We start from the raw sequence: 23,982 nt of genomic DNA, 5'->3' as shown, positions 1-23,982 counted from the left end.
CGGGGCGGGTCGGCACCGAAGATCGGCGACGGGGACCGGGGCGAGAGAGAGAGAGAGGGGGTAGGGAGAGAGAGAGAGAGAGCCGTTCGAACTTAGTGAGAGAGAGGGTAGGGCGAGAGAGAGAGCAGATCTGGAATAGAATGAATTAAAAAATTATAGTTTGAGCTTCATGAGGACAGAGACCGTTAGTACCTAGCATAATCAACACTTTAATGAAAACCTATCACAAAAAATCTACGCATAGTCCAAAGGTTGAATATCAAAATGCATATTTCCTTAATTATGTGAAAACTTGAAAAACTCACAATAACACTAAAACTTCACCCATTCATCTTCTTATCTCCCGCTCATAAAGCAAATCATGAAACAGCCAAAATATAAATTCTTCCTTGAAATGCAAAAGAACCTTCAAGCTTCTCGAGTAACAGATAAATAATTCCCAAAACTAAAAAAAAAATGAGAATGTGCGTACAGATAACTATGGTTCGCAAGAAGCTTTCCTATTTTAACTTCTATAAATACTTTTGCATGACCCAAATTCTCATGGAAGATATAGCATAGAGGTATATTCCCCTATCCCTTTTTATATGTATATATGTAAGTGTTTCTCCCTATCTCTTATTCCTTTTTGTTACTCCTATTTCTCCAGGGAACATGTCTCCCTCCTTGCTTAGAGGAAATTAGAGCAATTTATTGCACACAGTCCAGTTACTTTTCTTGTTTCTTGGCTTTTTGGGAAAAGAGGTTGCTGCTTATTATAATTGAACTGAGAAAAATGCATCAAATGCTACAACCCTAGGGAATTCTTCGCCAAAATTTTCTTAATAAATTCAAGCAACAAGTATTCACCAGAACAGCACATAAAAACCAAATCAAAATTTAATCAGCTTGGATGACTAAACTTACTTAAGTGAGCTTCAACTAGACTAATAATTTTATTTCTTAAACATGGAGATCTAGAAAGATAAAGTAATTCTCCTCAACAATAATTTCTTTAGTAACCAAAAAGTCCCCAAGGACTAGTGGCACATGATTCGGAACTCGGTTGAATAATGGGCCCGCCCCTCTACCCTTATCCACATAATACCAAGCTTTTGTCTGTGACAAAGTTAGAACCCGTTTAAGTACGCCTAACCCACACATCGGCTGCTGCACGCTTATCACTAAAACAGAAGCCGTAGGACAACCTCAATAATCATATCATCTTCAACATTATTTGCATTTAGAGTTATAAAATTGGTAAAGTAACTTAAATTATTAGATAGAAATGTTGAGATTTTCTCAACCTTTTTTACCTACTATATGGAGGGAGCTATCTCCAGTGTGGAGGTGCGAGAGGTTCGCTATGGATAGATTTAGGAGAGGTAGAGGTGGATAGAAGAAGAATAGGGGAGAGGTGATTAGATAGGACATGGTGCAATTGCAGCTTACAAAGGACATGACCTTAGATAGGAAGATATGAAGGATACAAATTAGGATAGAACTGTACTAGGTTAGTGTTATCGAAAGCAAAAAGCAAAAATCTCTAAGATCCGTTGGGGTTTTAAGCGCAAAATGCGAATAAAGTGTGGGCTTTAATGAAAAAAACGCAAAGGGAGAAAAAGTTACAAATATATATATATATATATGTGTGCGTGTGCGTGTCTAACCCAACATTAATAACTATACATGTGAATTACAAATATATGAACAAAGAAATTGAAAAAAATTACGAAAAAGTGAAATATCAATTGTTTAGTGTCGCCCTTTAGAAGAGGCTCATTGGCAAGGAAAAGTATGCCTTGAAAAATTGATAACGACATTGAAGCGCACATTAAGCGAGGCGAAGCACTCAACACGTTTGAGCCTCGCTTTAGGGCTTAAGCGTGCTTTAAGCATGCCTTTGATAACACAGCAGTAGGTAAGAGTGTATTGTCTTGATGCCCATACTAATAGTCGAAGTATTACTTTTGTAATTTCTTATTCTTCGGTTTTTGTTACTATCATTTGTCTCGTGTAGTTCGATTCAACAACAACAAACCCAGTGTATTCCCACATAGTGAGGTCTGGGGAGGGTAAGATGTACGCAGTCCATACCTCTACCTCTAAAGAAGTAGAAAGGCTGTTTCCGATAGACCCCCGGCTCGAGACACGGAATACTAAACAAATTCATAGTAAAGCATGGAACAAGATGGCATAACATAAATACGACACCCACAAGAAATAGTAAACAGAGAAGTCTCGTGTAGTTCGATTATAGAGGTAAGGTCTACGTTCACTTTACCCTCCCCAGACTCGACCCGACCCGACTTAGTGAGACTAAATTGGGTATGTTGTATGTATAGAGCGAGCTGGAAGCCATGCTACTTATGGGATTTGAACCTTCTCTCGACATGGTGGAAGGTGAGGGTTCTCTTCCAGCTAGCTAACCCTCGAGGCCTCAATCCCCAATATGAGCGAAAATGGTTACACCCACTAAACCGTGTTTTCTATCACTCATTTTGACACGTATTTACCCAATATATTTGAATCATTGTTTCATGAACCTTTCATTAATTGCACCCAGCTCAAAACCAAATCAATACTAGAGTAATGATATTATTTTTCATAATGGAGCAGGATATTATTCCAGATCACAACATAAGAAGCAAATAATACATTTAACTATCAGTAAATGACTAACTCCAAAATACCCTAAATAAGGTGCTGTCGTGTATCAACCCCATCTTTCTGACAACTTACAAACCTCTAAGAAAGCAACAGGTATGTTAATACATTTGTCATTCCGCACTCGAAAATACAAAACTAACAAACAAATGGAATAGGTCTGCCTTGCACCTTTAGCTTATTTACCAGCATTATTGGATAACACCGGTGAGTTTATGATCGAGACATACTTGTAATTGTCGCACTGGATGACACTGGATACATTTCCAAAATATTCATAACATCAGAAAACGATACGGAGGTGGAAATAATGTAGTGCAAGTCATTTTATTTTAGAAACCTAAACACATTAACACAGACAGTACCGTAAAGTACTGGAAAGGCACGTTAAAGCTCCTGTCCTAATATGCACAAGAGCGTGACATCAAGTTTGGTTTCTACTAATAATAACACGACAAACCAAACCAAGCCAACTGTAACAGGCATAAAACTCCTAAAAATCATTTACAACTGAGCCACAAAAAGGAGTTCTTCGAATACCTTGGATAATAGTGGAGCAAGCTTTGATGAAAAAAAAAATAGTCGAAGCAAGCTCTTTTTAGTTTTGATAACAGTGGTGTCCACGCCAGCTTTCGCACACCTCAACTAAATCCACGGGATACCTACCACCTACCACCCGTAAGAGATGTCAGGTAACTATGTCAGGCTAGCGGAAGAATCTCTTAATAATGAACCAGCTATAATTATCCACTTCGAAGTATCAAAAAGTAAAAATGAATAAACACAAAAATCCTCTCAATGGTGACCGTCGTTGCAGAACCCTAACTCAATCTAACGCTATATAATCAATCACTAGCTTGCTTAATCACAATCACTTATCAAATTAATCAGAAAGACAAGAAAAAAAGCTATAAGCTCGATTGCAATTTCTAAACCAAAAAAAATAAAATTGTATATATTAACGAAGAAAAGAAGAGATAGAAGAACCGAACCTCGAAAAATGGGCCTGCTAGGGTTCCGATTCACCGGTCGGATTCATCGGCGGAGAAATTACTCCGTGTGTCTTAAAATAAAGGAAATTTATTTATTTATTATTATTTCTTGGTGTGTAGAAAACTTGAGAGAGGGTTTTTACAGAGGAAAATATTTTCCGCCTTTGCAAAATAGTGACAGTATTAATTGTGAATTGATCTGATCTTTCTGGGGAGGTTCAATTAGATTAGGAAATAATTTGTTATTTTTTCAATATAGACTAATAACTTAATCATTAGAATGTTGATATGTAATGAAAAATGATAAATGATGTATTTACCTTGATTGCTTCGTAAATCTTTAGTACAGGAATAAGGTGCTAACACCAAAATGCACGATATTTTAATAGTGCGAGACATAATATACATTTTTTTTAACAATATATATATATATATATTTCTCATGAGAAACAGCCATAATTAAACTACTGATTTGTGGACATTGGTCAACAAATGTGGAAAAAATATATTTTTATTTTTATCAGGTAAAAATTAGAAGTCCCACTTATAGTAATAGTATCTTTAAACACTGCGTTGAATGAACATATGCTACCAACCATGTTACCAAACAGGTATTAATCCAAAGAAAAACACAAGTATTAATATGGAATAACTAAGAAAATTAGTCCCGCTCAAGAATGATAATAAAGAATTGAAGGAGGAAGGATTAGCCACCAATTAGACGGCTAGCAATTTTATTGCAAAAGGAGGGTTGGTTTGGTTGGGAAAAGGTTATCCCATGATAATTAATTTCGGAATTAGTTATTCATTATGTATTTGAGATAACTTATCCCATCACTATAGTATAAATGGTGGAATAAATTATCCCGACCTTGACAACGAAACGATGCACTAAAACTTTTATTCTGGGACTATTATTTTATTCCAGGACTATTTAATTTAATACCTCACACAAAATGACCCCTAGTTTGCAAATGAATGTTAAAAACAGATATTCAATTTATTAAGAACTTTATCTTCATAAATCTAGGGTGTGTTTGGTATGATGGAAAATATTTTCCGATTTTCCCTTGTTTGGTTGCAACAAAAGTTTAGGAAAATATTTTTCAAGACAACTTATTTTTCACCATTTGATGGAAAATAACTTCCCTCATGGGCCAAGGGAAGTCATTTTCCAGAAAATGATAAATGTGACTTATGACCTTACCTTCACCTCTCTTCCCACCCTAACAACACTTATATTCACATGACTCCAAAAAATTATATTTCTCAAAAATTTACATTACTCAAAAATATTTTTCACTGAAATAAAAAATAATGAAGCCCAATTTTTTTCCATTTTCAATTCGTTGAATATATTGTTATTTTCATATGCTTAGAGGAAGACTTACTTATGTTACTTTTGTTAATTGCATATTTCATTTTGTTATCGATGTAACTTGTTTCACGAGGTTGAATAAGTTTGTCGTTCTGTTATATTTCTATTAATTGTAGTATATTGAGATTGTCCTAACAAAATATTGAAAAGTGTCTCCTATATTTGTTAATTAATAGTTGCTTAAATTTAGCGATTGTAATATTTTAGTATTCGATATTGATATTATTTGTTATGCTTAAATTAGTTCTTACAAATTGTTGAGTTACTAGAGGCACTGATATACTAGTTAACAGATAATAGTATTTTCTAAAAAATATTTTTTCACTCATCAATCGAATACTAGAAAATATTTTTCTAAAAAATATTCTCTACTCACCAACCAAACACCATAAAATATTTTTCGAAAAATATTTTCCATTCACCAACCAAACATGAAAAAATAAGTAGAAAATCAACTTATTTTTCAGAAAAACATTTTCTATGGAAAATATTTTTCATCATACCAAACACACCCCTAATCCACTTGATTGTCAGAAAAATAACGGTTCATATTAATTATAAAGGATTGAGCTTATTATCCATACATCGTAAGTTTCAAAATAATGTAGATTTAAGTTGAGAAAAAATGTTGCATATGTATGATTATCATTATTTGAATATCAAAAATCGGAAGTAGGAATTGGAAGGTGGCTTGGTCGAGCGCAAAGGATTAAGAGTACGAGTCATCATGAGAGCAAAAAAATAAAGCTTCCAAAAAGGGGCTTAAAACACACATACAAGGGCAGGTGGCTTAGTTGAGCACAAAAACTGATCAAATATAAAATTACATGTCCCCAGTCATGCTGTACAGAGAATAAAAGAGAGGAAACACAAAAGAAAGGGAAGGGAAATGTCACATTGACAAATCTTTATCTCGTGAGCATAAGTATGACGTATCAGGACAGTCGGAAACAAAGCACTAAACCAGCAAAGAATGCAGCTTAAATCCAAGCATAGTTTAAAATTTTAGACTTTGAAACTCAAGAATTCTATACAGGAACTCGAACAAGAAGATACATGCTACCGAACAAACCAGCCACGTGGTGGCTGAACTTCTCCATCATTCATCAACTTGTCACGCCCCAAAATCCCATCGGGCCGGACTGGCACCCGAAGCCGAGAAGGCCCGGGAGAACCCGTTCAAATACCTGTACTTTCACTTACATGTCACCAAAAATTGGACAGCACTTCGTTGCATATAGAAAGGTCTAATTACCTGTATCAGCACAACACGCACAAATATATATATATAATACTTGGCCGTCGGGGCCACCACATATACAAATATAACATTACTATATAAACTTCCATGACTTTACCCTTCCTTATGTCTACAAAGCCTCTAGGATATACATGACATAACTAGGGTCGGGACAAACCCCCGCCCACACATGACTCATGTACAATAACAAAACATAAGGAACCGACTCAGAAAGCTCCGAAGCAAACTGGAGCTCACCAACAATAGCTGTATGACCTGGCTCCTACTTGTGCGGTGTATGAGCTGAGGTACCTGTGCCTGCAGCATGAAATGCAGGTCCCCCGTGAGGGACGTCAGTACGAAATATCTACTGAGTATGTAAAGCTGTAGATAATCACATATGATATAGGAACTCAATAGAAATCAGAAACAAGTGAATAAGTCGTAATAGGAGTGGACCACACTTACTAAAACTTGTGACAACCTGTACATTGTATTTATTCAATCACTTTACCTTTGTTCTTATCGTCTTTGTAATCATTACTGTACTATACTGTGACCATTAGGCTGCCTCCAGTACATATCAACTGGGATCGACCCATGCTAGGCTTATGCTCCTGGGATACCACCCATAAACACATAAATAGGGATCGACCCATGCTAGGCTTATGCCTCCTGGGATACCACCCGATAAGAGAGAACTCCCATCACTTAGTTCAATTAATCTTTGAGATTGTTATTTCGGTCGCCACCACATTTTTGATACTTTGAAACAATGATACATCAATAGGAACCAAGTAATAGACCTTCTATACAATAACGATGTAATAAAGACTCATTGGTACATCAACAATGTGTTTCAGAATCATCAATATCACAACAATGAAATAAGAGCCTTTTGGTGTATCAATGAAATATTTTGACACTTTATAGAATGGAAACAACTTCGTTGGTAACGTAGAACAATACATGTTTTAGGACAACCTCGGAAACTTACTTGATGGAACATTGGTGTTTTCATGCCAAAGAACATTGTTAGAGTATGCTTTACATACCTCGTTGTAGATTCGGATAACAATTCAACACAACTTCCCGCCTTTACAAATCACTTATCTACAATGAAATGTTTGGCATCTAGTATTAGCAACCCAACACCACAATTCTCTTCCATAATTCCATACTACCAATATTTGCAAAACATTCCAAAAACCAACTTGAACAATAGGTTTATGTGTATATATATATATAATCATCATTTCAATACCATATCATCACACCAAATCCCTTCACAATTCAACATAATCCAACCATGCACAAGAATAATCCAACATCATTTCCAATCATCTTTCAACAACAATCAAATAACATACTTCTTATGCTCACATGCATATATATATACATATCCATATAAATAACACCAACATAATTTACATCCTTACCAAAAAAATGGCCCTTTTGATTTCGAAGTCCTGTTGGCACAAATAAGGGGTGCTTCTCGAAGCCCTTGAGACGGTGAACACAACTACGGAATCAATTTGGATTTTCTACGGTTGAATCACAAGATAATTGGAGTTGAAATTAGGCTAGGGTTTCTTATTTTCAATAGTTTGATGATAATTGATGGATATGAGACTAATTATATGTATATAATGATCAATTTTCGTCCATGAGGTGATGGAAAATGACCATATTGCCCTTAAAAATTTAAGTAAATCCGAATCTGTCCATGGTGGACTGTTTTGATAGGCTAAAGTAAATCGGCCATAACTCTTTGCTTCGATATCGGATTTGGGTGAAATTGGTATCGTTAGAAAGATAATTCAAAGGTCTTTCATTTCATATAAAGTAGGCCACCCAATTCGTCCTATACAAGGAGTTATGATCGTTTGAAGTTGACCCTAAAAATCTGTTTTGAGAGGCTGAAGTAAAACGAGTATATCTCCTTACTCAGATGTTGGATTTGGATGAAACAAATTGAATTGGAAAGAAGACTCAAAGATCTTTCTTTTGATATGTGGTATCTCTCCCAGTTCATTATATTGAGGGAGTTATAATCGTTCAAAGTTGACCCAAAAAACTGGCAGGCCTCAGTAGTTTGTGTGCAGGAAATTTTCCTGCACATTTACTGTTCACACATCCCGGCCACCGTTTTATAGTTTCGAACGTGCTCGATTATATCCGAAACTTATCCGTTTTTGGAAATCTTTATATCGTTGGAAAGCTTATTCAATAAACTTCGTATGGAGCCATCGACGGGAAAATTCCGGTATAAATAAAGTCGATTCCTATACACATATAATCAAACTATACACTTGAAACCATCTCAAAATAATCAATACTCATACTTAAACTCATATATACCTAACTTAGGATCAATACATATACTCCAACACATATAACAATGACTAATGCACGTAATTAAGTACGGGGTGTTACACAACTTGTCCAACACCGTATTCAAATCCACTGCCTGTCCACTCTCAGTCAACCTCCGCACTGTTGCCCTTACTCGGTCGCTTGGAAATCCCATGAGTGTAACTTTGTCAACAACATCATCGATAGGAACCCTATTACCAGTACCAGGAGAACTAGGCCCACTACTAACAACAGAAGCAGCAGGTAGCGCTTGAGGTAATATCCTTGCAGTGGGGATCTGTTGATAGCCACTTAAACCGCTCTGGCCCATTGCAGGTAGGGAAGCTTGTGTTGGTTTCATTGAGGAGCCACTACCATACTGGTGTGGGGAACTGCTATAAGGATAAGGTTCACCAGGCATAGAGGATGGTCCATATACACCAGAATATCCAAGACCAGGACTGCCAGATGCGGGCTCAAACATATTAAGGGGAGTTGCATATAACTGCTGGGATGGAGGGGCTCCACTAGATGGATAAGGAGGTTGGCGGATGCTTGGTGGTGGATAAGTCTGAGATGGTACAAAAGGTGTCTCTTCACGGTGATGGCCAACTAGAAGTTGTTGAGGTTGTGACGGATTAACAAGGAATGAAGGAGATGTGGTTGAGAATGTTGAGGTGGAGGTGGCTGAGAGTAGTTTGGTTGAGGGACAGGCTGATGTTGCTGACGTACAGCTGGTGGGGGAGTCTGATGCTGCTGTGCTGCAGGCAGTTGGTATTGCTGACTTAGGTTTTCTGGTGCTTGACCAGCTGGCGGATAATAAGCTTCTGGCTGAGGATGGGAGGGAATTGGATTCTGGGGAAACTGGTTCTGAAGCTGAACTTGGTATGGCAAATTCTGTTGAGGAAGGGGTGGAGGAAAATTAGGAGGAGATAGGGTGGAAGATGGTTGTATAAGAGCAACAGGAGGAAATTGCTGGTGAGAATGAAGAGGAGCAGATGCTATAGGATGGGATGAATCTGTATGTGTGGTATTGTGGGCTTCTGTTTGCTGCTCAAATTTTGGAGCTTGCGATTTCATGAGCTGCAGCTAAGCATCCATTATTTCCATTTTATCTCTTATCACCTGAACACCATCTTGCACCTACATAAAAATTTAATCAAACAAGTAGATAGAAATACGTCATGATAACGCCATAAGGGGGAAGGATGAAAGGAGAAAGAGAACTTACAAGGCCAAAATTAATTTAAGATATTCATCCTCAATCAATAATCACCCATCATGATAATACAAAAAGGAAGAGAAAACACAAATTTTATCCTTTTTTTTGATAGAAAGTTAAATTTTCATCTCTCTGGTGCAAAGCAGATAAGACAGGCAAAATTATATCTCTTCAAGCGATCACCAGTCAACTTTATGATACTATAACACCAGAATGAAATCCAAAATACTATGGATACTCTTTCCAAAATTTTGATAAAAGAATTTCATTTTTAATGAAAACATCCAAAGTAATTGTACCACTACAAGCCCGGGTGAATGATATGACAGAAGACAAAACGTGGCTGGGACAGAAAAGGAAAACACAGTTCCAGAACTGGAATTGTCACATGAAGCAAATACAGAACGATTTACAACCTCTATGTAAACTGAGGTAGTTAATCAGATGCAGTACTTAATGAGCGCCTCATTTTTCCTAGCATGAGATTCAGTTACATCAAAGTTCTACGACATCTAACAGGTTTAGATCTATATACACTACTATCATTAAGGTGTCCGAAATGTCCTTGCTAGTCATTACACAAAGAGACAATAAAGCCGCCCATGACGAAAATTTCTCTGCGTGTATATTTCAGAACTACAATTTCATTACTCAGCGAATTAGTTCAAAATAGATGAGGAACGAGGTAATGACATAAAGAGGCCAAGAGCAACCACGGACTTGGAACAAGGGTAAAAAGGGGCAATTCTTTCGCACTTCTCTTTATAAGGACGACTACTGAAATATGCTAAAAATAAAAGTTAAACCTATTCAACAAGGAAAGAATCACATATGCCCTATGGTTACCCTACTCTAAGCAGTTTACTTTATTTCATCCTGGTGTCAAACCAAGAGCAGCTTAATTGAAGAACAAGTTTATACATCTAAGATCTATGGATACTTCTCTGAGAATATTTTCCAGTTGTCTCAATTTTCCATCAGTGACACCATGGTTGTTACCAACAGATAATTTGAGTTTATCAACAGAGTTATCAATCTGACGACTTTTAGTCTCTAACTGTGATAAGTGAGCACTCACTCCTTCCATTGCATGTAGAAGATTATCGGTATACTTCTTAACTGTATGATCAATTTCTGATAACAAAGATGAATAAACACTGCCCACATCTTTCTCCACAATAACTTTGGCAGGTTCAATCGTGTCAAGAGAACCATAATTCTGCATAAAAGTGAGAAGCAAATAAGAAAATCTCAAGCAACTGAAAGGAGTGTTTATTTCACATTAAGTAACAAGAATCGTTAATATGGCGGCCTCAAGCATGTCCAACTCCAACTCGGAATCCAAAAAGACAAATACAAGTAGTAAGAACGAAACAAACAAGTATTTCTGATCCAAAAGAATACACATGTAAAGTAAGAAAAACGAGAAAAGAATAATAAGAAAACTGATGACTAAGAAGTGAGATTATCAAAATTTACTAAAGAATGTATAACCATCCCACCCTCCCAAATTCTGACAGGTCGGGAAAGCAATATAATATTAGCCGCTTAATTTGGCCAAAAGTCAAACTAACCGTCTAAAATATTGGTTCGATTTGGACCATTGTGACAAGTGACAGAGCAAGGAGTCCTTACAAGGGGATTAAAAATATGCAAAAATGCTATACACAGAAGTTTTTCTTATGTTAAAAGGATTGAACAGCTTTTTTTATACATGTTATTACTTATTCCCATAGTTCACAGTGTAATTTTAGAATGAAGGGGATTAAATTGAACCCCCCTCCACATCTCCAGCTTCAATTATGACTAACCAAGTCAACCCAACCCATGAGAACATTGAAGACATAAACCCGAAGAACCCGTAAGGAAAAGCAAAAAAGATTATAGAACTCTACTTTTCTGCTCTCTCTCTCTCTCTCTCTCTCCCTCCCTCTCTCTCACACACACACCCCTACATTACCAGAAATAGAGTTCCAACCACGACCAAGCCTGACGACAGTTGACTAGCAGGTTGTATTTGTTGTGCCTTCATTCTCCATTTTACTTAGGTATTCCCATTTGTGATTTGTATCCCCATGTGAGAAAATTGTTTCAAAGTACTCTCGTTTCAGTTATATTTAATATTATCGATCTGATTCAGAAATAGGAAAATAAACAAATTAGGCCTAGTGAGAAGATTTTGGGAAATTGTGGTGTTATCAATTCTTCCAATGTTTGTCCTATTTCTGTTAAATATGTACATCATTGCTCGGAAGATGCCCTTGCGCCCTTCTCTATGCAGGGAAAATGCCACCGATTGCAAATTAAAATTTTCACTCTGTGGCTTTAGGAAATTCTACTAGTGGAACTCAGTTTATTAAAAAGAAGGCTAGCATAAGCATTGGTTTATATGTCGAGTAGCTTAATTTGATGCTTCTTCAACTAACGAGCACTTCCTAATCAAGCATTAGGTAATGAATATCCATAACAAGGGTCCTTATTTGCAATTCACTAGAAACACTATTGCCTTAATACGAATAGTGTTTTTCGCCTCCGCTGAAATTTAAATCTAAGACCTCATGGTTTCTTCCCCAACTAGACCAGCACCCTTTGGTGCCTATTTAATTTTACATGTTGATACAAGAAATATGTGTAACAACCCAAAATCCTTGCACACATCTGAACTGAATATTTTGTTGCCAGAGAAGATACAGATGAAGGTGATGCCGGCGATCTTAGGGCTCTTATAGATAAGTAGCTATTTCTTTCATGAAAATAGAGCTTCAATTTTGGTCTCTGCAAATATACGACTTTCTCTTCCCTTTTGGACCACTTGGTCACATGCCAAGAATAAATCCAAAAATTTGAAGCTCTATTTTGATGAAACCAATGGCTGCTTCTCTGTAAGAACCCTAAGCTCACCAGAATCACCTTTCTCTGTATTTTCTCTAGCATCACATTTCATTAACAACAGAAACAACTTTGAACTATAGCAGCAAATTTCAATACTGATTCCTATTAAATGAGTCAATTGATACTTAACACAACATAAACACATTGATTATCCCCAGAATTAACCATCAAGGCTAGTCATTGTACTCAACAGCTCCTATGCTACACCTCAATTAATTTCATGAGATACCTGTCACCTCTCACTAGCAACAGGTACCCAGTAACTCTGTCCACCAAGGCTAGAGCAGAACATTTGTTCACTTTTAATAACAATAAAGATACAACCCTCAACAACAAAGATATTTATATAAATCTAAGCAAATTGAAGAATATATATATATATATATATGTGTGTGTGTGTGTGTGTGTGCAGTAATTCAAAATCCTAGATCCGTCTAGATTATATATATAAAAATTACACATATTTGCGCAAAGAGACAGAGAAATAGGTGAAGAAGTTTACTCTGATACTACTCTCAGTATTGTTTTTAGAATCCGCAGAATTCCAAGCCCTAGCTGGACCAATAGTACTAGAATCAATGTTACATTTGGGCGATGAAGATCCAATTGGGCGAATCGGATGAAATTCGTAACTCAGAACAATATCGTCTGTAACACCCCGTACTTAATTACGTGCATTAGTCATTGTTATATGTGTTGGAGTATATGTTTTGATCCTAAGTTAGGTATATATGAGTTTAAGTATGAGTATTGATTATTTTGAGATGGTTTCAAGTGTATAGTTTGATTATAGGTGTATAGGAATCGACTTTATTTATACCGGAATTTTCCCGTCGATGGTTCCATACGAAGGTTATTGAATAAGCTTTCCAACGATATAAAGATTTCCAAAAACGGATAAGTTTCGGATATAAGCGAGCTCGTTCGAAACTTTAAAACGGTGGCCGAGATGTGAACAGTAAATGTGCAGGAAAACTACTGAGGCCTGCCAGTTTTTTGGGTCAACTTTGAACGATCATAACTCCCTCAATATAATGAACTGGGAGAGCTACAATATATCAAAAGAAAGATCTTTGAGTCTTCTTTCCAATGCAATTGGTTTCATCCAAATCCAACATCTGAGTAAGGAGTTATACTAGTTTTACTTCAGCCTCTCAAAACAGATTTTTAGGGTCAACTTCAAACGATCATAACTACTTGTACAGGACGAACTGGGTGGATTAATTTATATGAAATGAAATAACTTTGAATTATCTTTCTAACGATACCAATTTCACCCAAATCCGATATCGGAGGAAAGAGTTATGGCCGATTTACTTTAGCCTATCAAAACAGTCCACCATGGACAGATTCGGATTTACTTAAATTTTTAAGGGCAATATGGTCATTTTCCATCACCTCTTGAACGAAAATTGGTCATTATATACATATACTTAGCCTCATATCCATTATTTATCATCCATTATTGAAAACTAAGAAACCCTAGCCAAATTTCAACTCCAATTATCTTGTGATTCAACCGTAGAAAATCCAAATTGATTCCGTAGTTGTGTTCACCGTCTCAAGGGCTTCGAGAAGCACCCCTTATTTGTGCCAACAGGACTTCGAAATCAAAAGGGCCATTTTTTTGGTAAGGATGTAAATTATGTTGGTGTTATTTATATGGATTTGTATATATATATATATGCATGTGAGCATAAGAAGTATGTTATTTGATTGTTGTTGAAAGATATTGGAAATGATGTTGGATTATTCTTGTGCATGGTTGGATTATGTTAAATTGTGAAGGAATTTAGGGTGATGATGTGGTATTGATGATGTGGTATTGAAATGATGATTATATACATATACACATATAAACCTATTGTTCAAGTTGGTTTTTGGAATGTTTTGCAAATATTGGTAGTATGGAATTATGGAAGAGAATTGTGGTGTTGGGTTGCTAATATTAAATGCCAAACATTTCATTGTAGATAAGTGATTTGTAAAGGCGGGAAGTTGTGTTGAATTGGTATCTGAATCTATAATGAGGTATGTAAAGCATACTCTAACAATGTTCTTTGGCATGAAAACACCAATGTTCCATCAAGTAAGATTCCGAGGTTGTTCAAAAACATGTATTGTTCTACGTTACCAACGAAGTTGTTTCCATTCTATAAAGTGTCAAAAATGTTTCATTGATATACCAAAAGACTCCTATTTCATTGTTGTGATATTGATGATTCTGAAACACATTGTTGATGTACCAATGAGTCTTTATTAAATCGTTATTGTATAGAAGGTCTATTACTTGGTTCCTATTGATGTATCATTGCTTCAAAGTATCAAAAATGTGGTGGCGACCGAAATAACAATCTCAAAGATTAATTGAACTAAATGATGGAAGTTCTCTCTTATCGGGTGGTATCCCAGGGGCATAAGCCTAGCATGGGTCGATCCCTATTTATGTGTTTATGGGTGGTATTCCAGGGGCATAAGCCTAGCATGGGTCGATCCCAGTTAATATGTACTGGAGGCAGCCTAATGGTCACAGTACAGTACAGTAATGATTACAAAGATGATAAGAACGAAGGTAAAGTGATTGAATAAATACAATGTACAGGTTGTCACAAGTTCTAGTAAGTGTGGTCCACTCCTATTACGACTTATTCACTTGCTTCTGATTTCTATTGAGCTCCTATATCATATGTGATTATTTACAGCTTTACATACTCAGTAGATATTTCGTACTGACGTCCCTCACGGGGGACCTGCATTTCATGCTGCAGGCACAGGTACCTCAGCTCATACACCGCACAAGTAGAAGCCAGGTCATACAGCTGTTGTTGGTGAGCTCCAATTTGCTTCGGAGCTTTCCGAGTCGGTTCCTTATATTTTGTTATTGTACATGAGTCATGTGTGGGCGGGGGTTTATCCCGACCCTAGGTATGTCATGTATATCCTAGAGGCTTTGTAGACATAAGGAAGGGTAAAGTCATGGAAGTTTATATAATAATGTTATATTTGTATATGTGGTGGCCCCGACGGCCAAGTATATACATATATATTTGTGCGTGTTGTGCTGATACATGTAATTAGATCCTTCTATATGCAACGAAGTATTGTCCAATTTTTGGTGACATGTAAGTGAAAGTACAGGTATTTGAACGGGTTCTCCCGGGCCTTCTCGGCTTCGGGTGCCGGTCCGGCCCGATGGGATTTTGGGGCGTGACATCGTCCTTCTTCGGATTGCCGCCGGCGGTAAGGTGATGGTCCGCCTGAGGATCGATAAAGTCATTATTGTTGTTGTTGTTATTCTGGGAATTCGATAGATCCATGATCTGCTTGTTCATGTAGTGCGATGAATTCATTTGATGTATTTATATCATGTATGTATACTTGTAGGGAGAAAATGAAAGTTTTGTTTGTTTGGAGTTTTCGCCAAGTTGCGTTTCAGAAAAAATGACTTGACGATGACAAAGTCGCTGTGGCTTCTCAGTGCCGGTGGACCTTTGGATCCGGATCCTACTTGTGGGTTTTGATATAGGCCTTATTTGTCATGGGCCTAATTTGAAAAGTCGAATGGAACTTGGGGTTGTGTTTAGGAAAAGGAAACTCATTTTATTAGATAGATGGGAAAATTATCTTCTATATTGTTATTAGATATTTTATTAGTACATGTAACACAATTTTTAAGTAATTATTGAACTGTGATTTTAATTACAAGTTATAGCAGATTTGATAAATTATTATTAATTTTCTTTTTTTTATTTTTAAAGATTTCAATAATTATATAAAAAAAAGAAAAAGTGATTTTTAAAATAATTTTTAATATAGATTCTGCTATTATTCGCAATCTAACAAATATTGTTATAAGTAATCTTAGTTTGTATATATAGGTTTTTTCCCCTTATTAGATTCGGTTTAAGTTTAACGGGGTTAAGATAAATTTCTTTCCTTGTTCCTAACTTCGAAGAATACGGCATTATATTTTATTATTGTAAGTTTTTTGTTCCAAATATTTTCTGAATTAAACACATTTTGATCCCGGGATCTTTTTACAAAAGCAAATGATAATTGCAATTTTTATTGAAATAATTAAATTTAATATGCTCAAATAAATGTGATTAATTTGCTATGATTAATACTTCAATATTAGTATCTGTGTATCGCGTTGATTCCAATAGTAATAATGAAAGAGACTATATGTATGTACAAAATATATTTACTATATTTCATCACCATAACACTCGAGGTACATGCATAAAGTCGTATACAACTTTAATAAGAAATGAGGCAAATACAAAAAATAGGAAAAGCCCCTCATATTAGCTAGTTACACATAAATAATAGAAACTACGCCTTAACGTTTGGGCCGGCTACATATTTTAATTCCGCCTATAGGATCTTTACTTATATTGGCGGTCTCAAATTTTAATAAAGAAAAGTTATGATAGACTTGCAGCTAAAACTTGTCAATTCATAATTAGCTCGTCACATCAAAACAAATAATCAACGACGCATGAACCAGAAGGATTGGACCATGGTACATCGATTACAACCATGAAATCCTCATATCCGAACGGGACAACTTCTCCATTGATCTTACAAGTCCTTGGTTTCTGAGAAGCAAAAATCCTCATTTCGCCTACGCCTTTTATTTCAACTCCAACTGAATTAACTTCGTCATCTAGCTCAATCGACTGTATCGCCCCACCAGTATTGAGCATATTCACTAGCCCAATTGGAGCAAATTGGACCGATTTGGATCCCAAAACAGTAACCGGAGACACTGTTAAGAGCTCGAAATTGAAGGGCTCGAGGGTGATTTGGACCGTGCCTGTAGGCTTTGCCAAAACCAACTTCTTTTCTTTGAATGAATAGAGCACAAAGGTGTCAATTCCTTCCACATAAATTGGGTTGGTTCCATGCTTCCACTCAACATCTTTTGGGCCTGCCTGGCAAGTCACAGCATTGGAATATTGAGAAGCACAAATGTTACGTCTAACCTCACGGTCCCATCCTCCACCTTGGCAGTTAAATGCTCCAACAACTCCCGTATACTGAAAAAGAAAAGGACCCAAAATTAATATTCTATGTAAAAATGTGTTGCTGGACCATGAATGTTTCTTCATGGGGCCTTGAATTGAATGAGAAGTTCAGGCTTTGTCTACATATCATTTTACACTTGCAAGTTGTATCTGGAAGTGGCCACTTCAAATTAAATAGTTGTCTCCACATAAGAGGCCACATGGTACAAAAAGTCTCGTTTCTTTAGTTACGTACCTAGGAGACTGATATTGTATATTTACTGATAACGATATATAAGGGTGATGTCTTACCTTATTCAAGTTCCAAATTTTGAGCATAGTTTTCCCATTATGAAGTGGATCTTCAAAGAGAGAGTCACGAGTAGGAAGTGCATAATGTTGGCAACGTAAGATGGAACCATCAGGCAACACCAATGTTTTGAGGAGCTCAAAGTTGTGTTGGCCAACAGAGTCACTAATGTAAATAGGACCACCAGAAATAGCACGAGAAGCTGCGTGGAACTCAGCACAAGGATGTGTTGACTGAAACATGTCCCAATCAGGGTGAATAAAATTGCCCATCCATAAACTATTGTAGGCACAGTGGACCATGTGGCAACCTTGGAGCCAAAATGTACCATTTGGATCACCAGAAGGATCTGTACACCAAAAGTCATCACCTGCATAATAGTAAAAACCAAAAGTCCATTTAATTTGCCAATAATTTTTCTTATATACTCTAAGGGGGAGAGTTAAAATTTGAACTTTAGGTTCACATTATGCGTTAGTAATTGCATTCTAGTCTTTTGTTTTTTACATATTTAGTGTATTTCTTAATACAATTGTAGAGATTCCATAAAACATGTATATTTTTTACTAAAATACATTTTAGCTTGAACAAAGCAATTTAACCTGTTGGAAAATATTAGCAGTACTGATTTTCATAAAAAATATATTCAAAATTAATGATAAATCCTTATCTACCGGTACTAGTTTTCGTAAAGAATATATTCAGACTAATGATATATCCTTATTTACCTTTTGAAGCAACTTTCTATTGTTAAAAAAATAAATGGGTATAGAAGTTAAACTATTACTCAAAGTACTTTTTAATGACGATAACCTCTGAATTTTCCACTAAAAAAAGATTATTTAATTTATTTCTTTTTGCATTATGAATTATCTACGTATCTTTTCTTTCCTATCAGAACCAGTATACGTGTCCTCGTCATAATTAATGGCCATAAATTAATTCCTATTAACTTGACCCAATTCATTCAGTATTAATTATAACTTACCTACATAAAACGGCAAATACCAACCATAGTCAATAAACAATTTAAGTTTTCCCCAACTAGTGTCATGTCATGTCGTGAGTCTTAATTTTGCAATAATAAATAATAAAGGGTAAAATTGGAAAATAATCCAATATAATTTGGTAACTTACCCACACGACCCAGGGCAATAGTCTCAGTACCCAGAAACATAAAATCATTGCAGTGCTCCATGCTTGCAATAACTCCATTTCCATTAAAATGCTTCTTCACAGAAGATGTCAAAGCTTTATAATAAGCCTTGGCCAAATCCACTCTACCACCGTAATTCTCACATAGCATTTCCAGCAACTGCACATCGATTAAAAAATAATTCATTTTTCTTATGCTAATAAATATACACTAATAGTATAGAAAATTTAGCAAAAAGATCGGGAGTTACGTGAATAACATCGACTTTGACTCCATCAATCCCAACAGATTCCAAGTGAGAGTGTAGGCCCTCATACAACTTATCAGCAGTTTCTGGTGGGACTAACCCAATACCATTGTTCACTATTTTATCAACTGCCAAATCTTCCATTGTTTTCTCTAATCCAGGGGTTAATTTGGGCCTAATAACTTTGGATTCGGGTAGATCCGATACCCCGGGCCTTAACCCGCCCCAATACCCACATAGAGCATGCCACACGTAAACAAAGTCCACCGTGTTAAACTCCTCTTTAAGATCCTTAATAAAAGCACCCATGCCCTTGTGGTTAGGGTCACCCTGTCCCAAACTTTTGGGGCTCACATAATCTCTAAACTTGTAATTTTCCTGGAATTTAGTGAGCCTGCAAGGCATTTGCTCACCAGCAGCAGTTCTATTTGTACCTGTTCAAACATAATATAATGATTATATAACTAAGGAGAAAAATTTTAAACGACTTTTAGATGAGAAAATCAAATAATTTAACGAGGATCATACCTTCTGAGGTGATTGGATCATCGTCATGACAAATGGATTGCCATCCATCATCGATCAACACGAGCCCAGGTGGACACCCACCGTCAACTAACCCTTTCACACCTCCCCACACACCTTGAGGGTGAACAGTCAGGTAAAATGCATCCCATGTACACCAACCAAACTTATCCACAATTCCTGGAGGTGTTTTTTCTTCAAGTAGCTTAAAAGTACCTAGGTGAATCCTAGCCACTTTAATTGCATCTTTAACCAAGCTGTACGGATCATCACCTGCAATGCAAACGAATTCGGAATTTAACTTTTATAAATTTAAAACAGAACGTTTCTACTATGGCCTAAATAAAAAATTGTGAATTCAGTTAAAAGTTTTTCGCTTTTTTCAAAGTCGAAGGATGAAAAACACGTTTGGTCATACATTTTTTTGAAAAACTTTGTTTCACTTTTTTAAATTTATTCGAGAATATTCAGAAATTTTAAAAAATAACAAAAAAGTTATATATATATATATATATTTTTATTTCAAATTACTCACAAAAATTCCAAAACAACTCTAATTTATTTCATGGCCAAACACAACACTAATTTCTAAAAACCATTTTTCACTTTGAAAACAATAACTATTTCTTTTATTTTCACAGTAAAATATGGCCAAACGGGTAGTAAATTTTGTAAACTATATACGTTCGCTACTAATAAGTAATAACTAACCTGCATGCATGTACAGTACGCTATGGAAGGAGTCTCCGGTAACTTTACTGGACCCGCTTTCGACACAAACGTCGACGAAATCGTCCTTTCCGGGCTGGAGGGAAGCCCGGAAAGGGCCTTCAATGAGTGGTAGGAGCAAGATGTAGGGCCGGGCCGATGAATCAGACTTATCAAGAATGACCATTTGGGTTTCATTCTCCAAGTCTCTTCCATTAGTTCCAGTCCAATGAGTAGTCCACCAAACTTTGAACCGGAAAATGCTCATGAACTTGATGTCCTTCAGTTGGCCAACTGGTACAACATGGTGGCTTTGGGCTTCAGTTGCCTTAAAGCCCACAAAGCAACCTGGGGTGGAAGTTACTGGCTTGTCTCCGATGGTGTAAGGTGATGGAGTGGCAGTTATATTTTCTGGAACTTGTGAGAGGATAATTTGGTCATTGACCATGAACTTTGAATTTTCCAAGTTAATGACTGAGCCATCAACAGGAATTTTGAAGTTTCCATTAGCTGTGTTAGAAGTAGGAGCCATGGATGAAAATATACAGAAAATAATCAAGAATATTCAGGTTATATAGAGAGAGAATATCAAAGAAATATTTATACAAGGAATTAAAGAATTGAATGTAGAATCAGTAAAGATTTTAATGATTTGAAAATAATGGTAGCTGTTTTTTTTTTCCTTTCTAGCTAGAATGTTGTTAAGAGTAAAATGAAGTTGTGAGGATATGGTAATTGGGACACTTCCAATTTATAGGCACAAAAAAAGGGTGATGACTATGCAGTAGGAAACTACACAGGAAGAAGGATTAATTTGCTGGTCGGTTGGCTTTGGCAAGAATTGAATTTTGATGGATTTAGGTAGGGACAGTCTAATGTAGTATAGCTAATTAATATTAGCCACGTATCCTTTATTTCTTCTAGTAATTTTTGTAGAAATTTCAAAGTGATGGGTCATTTCACTTTGACTGGCCAGAATTTAAATATATTAAATAAGTGGAGAGCTACGTTAGAGAGAAAAGTGCACCATGTATTTGAATTTATATCCCCAAGGAAAATCGTTTGATAATTTATTTTCAAGGACAATCAAATTTAGAAAGAATTACGGTATTTATTTATCCTATTTCTTTAGGGAACAATATCAGCTAAGCACAAGTTGATACGATTTATCACAAAGTCATAACGTGTTTTAGTAATTTAATTCACAATTAAAAATTTATATATACATTTAATAAAATATTTTATATAAATAATCAACATCTAAATACAAGTTATTAAATTTGTGTAGAAGTTATGAAAGACAAATTTGTGAGCAATATTGACAGTAGTTCGACTGTTACAAAAAACAGATATATGCTTACTAATGGTAACCCCCTATTGACATTAATATTGACTCCCTGGAGGTTATCTCTATGCTTACTAATGGTAACCCGTTTATAATGTCATTATTGATGAATGCAGGTTAAAATTAGAAATGCTAGAAAATCTAGGGGTGTTTCACTGCCATAGGAAACACAATGGAGTGGCTGATGCTCTAGCAAAATGGGGTGCCTTGAAGGATGTATAATTAGAGACCATCTTTTTTGTAGTTCCGCCGATGCCGATGTATGCCCATCAGGCAGTTTTGAAGGCCAAATTCAGGTCCGGCAGCTTTTTATGTCAAAGACATGTCCAAAGAAAGTGTGTAGTTAACTCGTGGATAGTTATTATGTTGCCAGAGAAGAAAGTGATTCCATCATAGAAACTAATATAAAGAAGAGATGAAAATGAAAATTCACTAGTTAAATAAAATGCAAGGATCTTAAATATTATATTAATTAATAATTAAGTTCGAATGGAGTGGATAAATCTTTAAATATAAAGATAATGATAATACTTTTTTTCTCTTCTTCAAAATTCTACCAGATTACTCTATTTAAAACTAAGACATAAACAATTTCTACTATAGATAATTACTATAGATAACTACTGATAACTATTACTCCCTTGTCCCATTTTATGTATCATCATTTTCTTTTTAATTCGTCCCAAAAAGAATATTAATTTTCTTTATTTGGTAACTATTTAATGATATCATTCTCATTTTATTCTAACTAGATCCCATTTAATAAGAAAAGACAACTAAAAGGTAAATATTAAAGCAACTTTAAGAAGGGCAATTTTGTAAACTTTATAAAGTTATCACTTATTTTTTAAACTCCGTATCCGATCAAATGACAACACATAAAATAGGACAGAGGGAGTAATAGATAACTGCTTTTATCCTATCTGAAATTGAGAAACTAAGTTACATTATTTTCACACACTAAAAGAGTAGCCTTATCAGTACATTTCCCCTGAAAAGTCGTATTGTCCTCAAGGCGGAAAGAAGGAAAATGTACATTCTCCTCTTGCATTAACTACATATTCTGGTTATTTTGTGATTTTAATGCAGTCACATCAGCAACCAAAGTGTCTATGACTTTTAATTTTATTGTTATAGTGGTCAATTGTTGGCCGATTTGATCGTGACTTGTCATGATAGGTTCGTTGTGGGAAGCTCTAGTATGTGCGTTAACCATGACAGATCTTATGGCTCTGATACCAATGATAGAAATTAAGATGAAGAAGAGATGAAAATGAAACTTTACTAGTTAAATAAAGTGCAAGGATCTTAAACACTATATAAACCAATAATCAAGTCCGTATAGAGTGGACAAATCACCAGATACAATGATAATGATAATATTTTTCTTCCCTCCATCAAAATTCTACCATATTTTTCTATTTAAATTAAGGCATAAACAATTACTGTTGTAGATAATTATTATAGATAACTACTTTTATCCTATCTGAAACTAAGTTACATTATCTTCACATGCTAAAAAAACAACCTTATCATTCTATTGCCGGCTTCTTAGGAAAGATTATTTACTAAAAAGAAAATATTGCAGAAATTAAATATTTCAACTGATTCAGGTAGAAGATGTTATCTCTATGACTGGGTTCTAGAGAATTATCAACATTTATTTGTTGATCATGTATATATAAGTCGCAATTGTTGAGGAGACTTTGATAATTTGAACTGATATACACATTTTAAAAAACTTATATATTAAAAAACAGGTCTTACATACAAATTTTATGATGAAATTATACATTTTGACTCTAATAAAGAAGAAACTTAGTAAGAGGATAAATATGTTTTCAGGCCCTAGGGGCTAGGAAAATTAGAAGATGTCAACATTAGATACAAGAGCTTTGTAACTAGATTATAGAGTGACGTGAAGCTTCTAGATTGGTTTAGATAGAAGATGTCTATA

General features: G+C 35.6%; 3 protein-coding genes across 5 annotated transcripts in view; all 3 read right to left on the bottom strand.

The window, feature by feature from the left end:
* Positions 1-4,042, bottom strand: part of LOC107858407 (zinc finger CCCH domain-containing protein 41) — a 13,927-nt gene extending 9,885 nt beyond the window's left edge. The window contains exons 1-2 of one of the 3 annotated variants that reach the window (XM_047407615.1): positions 3,639-4,012; positions 3,187-3,315 (exon numbers count right to left, since the gene is read on the bottom strand). The gene's annotated coding sequence lies outside the window, so the exon portion shown is untranslated. Of the gene's footprint in view, positions 1-3,186; positions 3,316-3,638 lie in introns of all 3 variants that reach the window. The other 2 variants (XM_047407616.1, XM_047407614.1) reach the window with 2 other exon arrangements.
* Positions 4,043-8,577: 4,535 nt separating this feature from the next.
* LOC107858406 lies at positions 8,578-16,421 on the bottom strand. Its single transcript, XM_047407881.1, is given in 5 exon segments — positions 8,578-9,527; positions 9,530-9,754; positions 10,774-11,052; positions 13,228-13,389; positions 15,818-16,421. Coding segments are annotated over 5 exon segments (1,863 nt in total). The 5' UTR covers positions 16,076-16,421; the 3' UTR covers positions 8,578-8,588.
* Positions 16,422-16,915: 494 nt separating this feature from the next.
* On the bottom strand, positions 16,916-21,461 carry LOC107860671 (probable galactinol--sucrose galactosyltransferase 5). The gene is made up of 6 exons (XM_016706111.2): positions 20,684-21,461; positions 19,976-20,245; positions 19,451-19,881; positions 19,182-19,359; positions 18,047-18,414; positions 16,916-17,767 (listed from the first exon to the last, which is right to left on the bottom strand). Exons 1-6 carry the CDS (start codon positions 21,210-21,212, stop codon positions 17,204-17,206), a joined length of 2,340 nt encoding a protein of 779 aa, XP_016561597.1. The 5' UTR covers positions 21,213-21,461; the 3' UTR covers positions 16,916-17,203.
* Between the last annotated feature and the right edge of the window lie 2,521 nt (positions 21,462-23,982).

This window comes from Capsicum annuum, chromosome 2 (genome assembly GCF_002878395.1).
Source record: "Capsicum annuum cultivar UCD-10X-F1 chromosome 2, UCD10Xv1.1, whole genome shotgun sequence".
Taxonomy (NCBI): Eukaryota; Viridiplantae; Streptophyta; class Magnoliopsida; order Solanales; family Solanaceae; genus Capsicum; species Capsicum annuum.
This window is presented reverse-complemented; position numbering and strand designations above follow the sequence as displayed.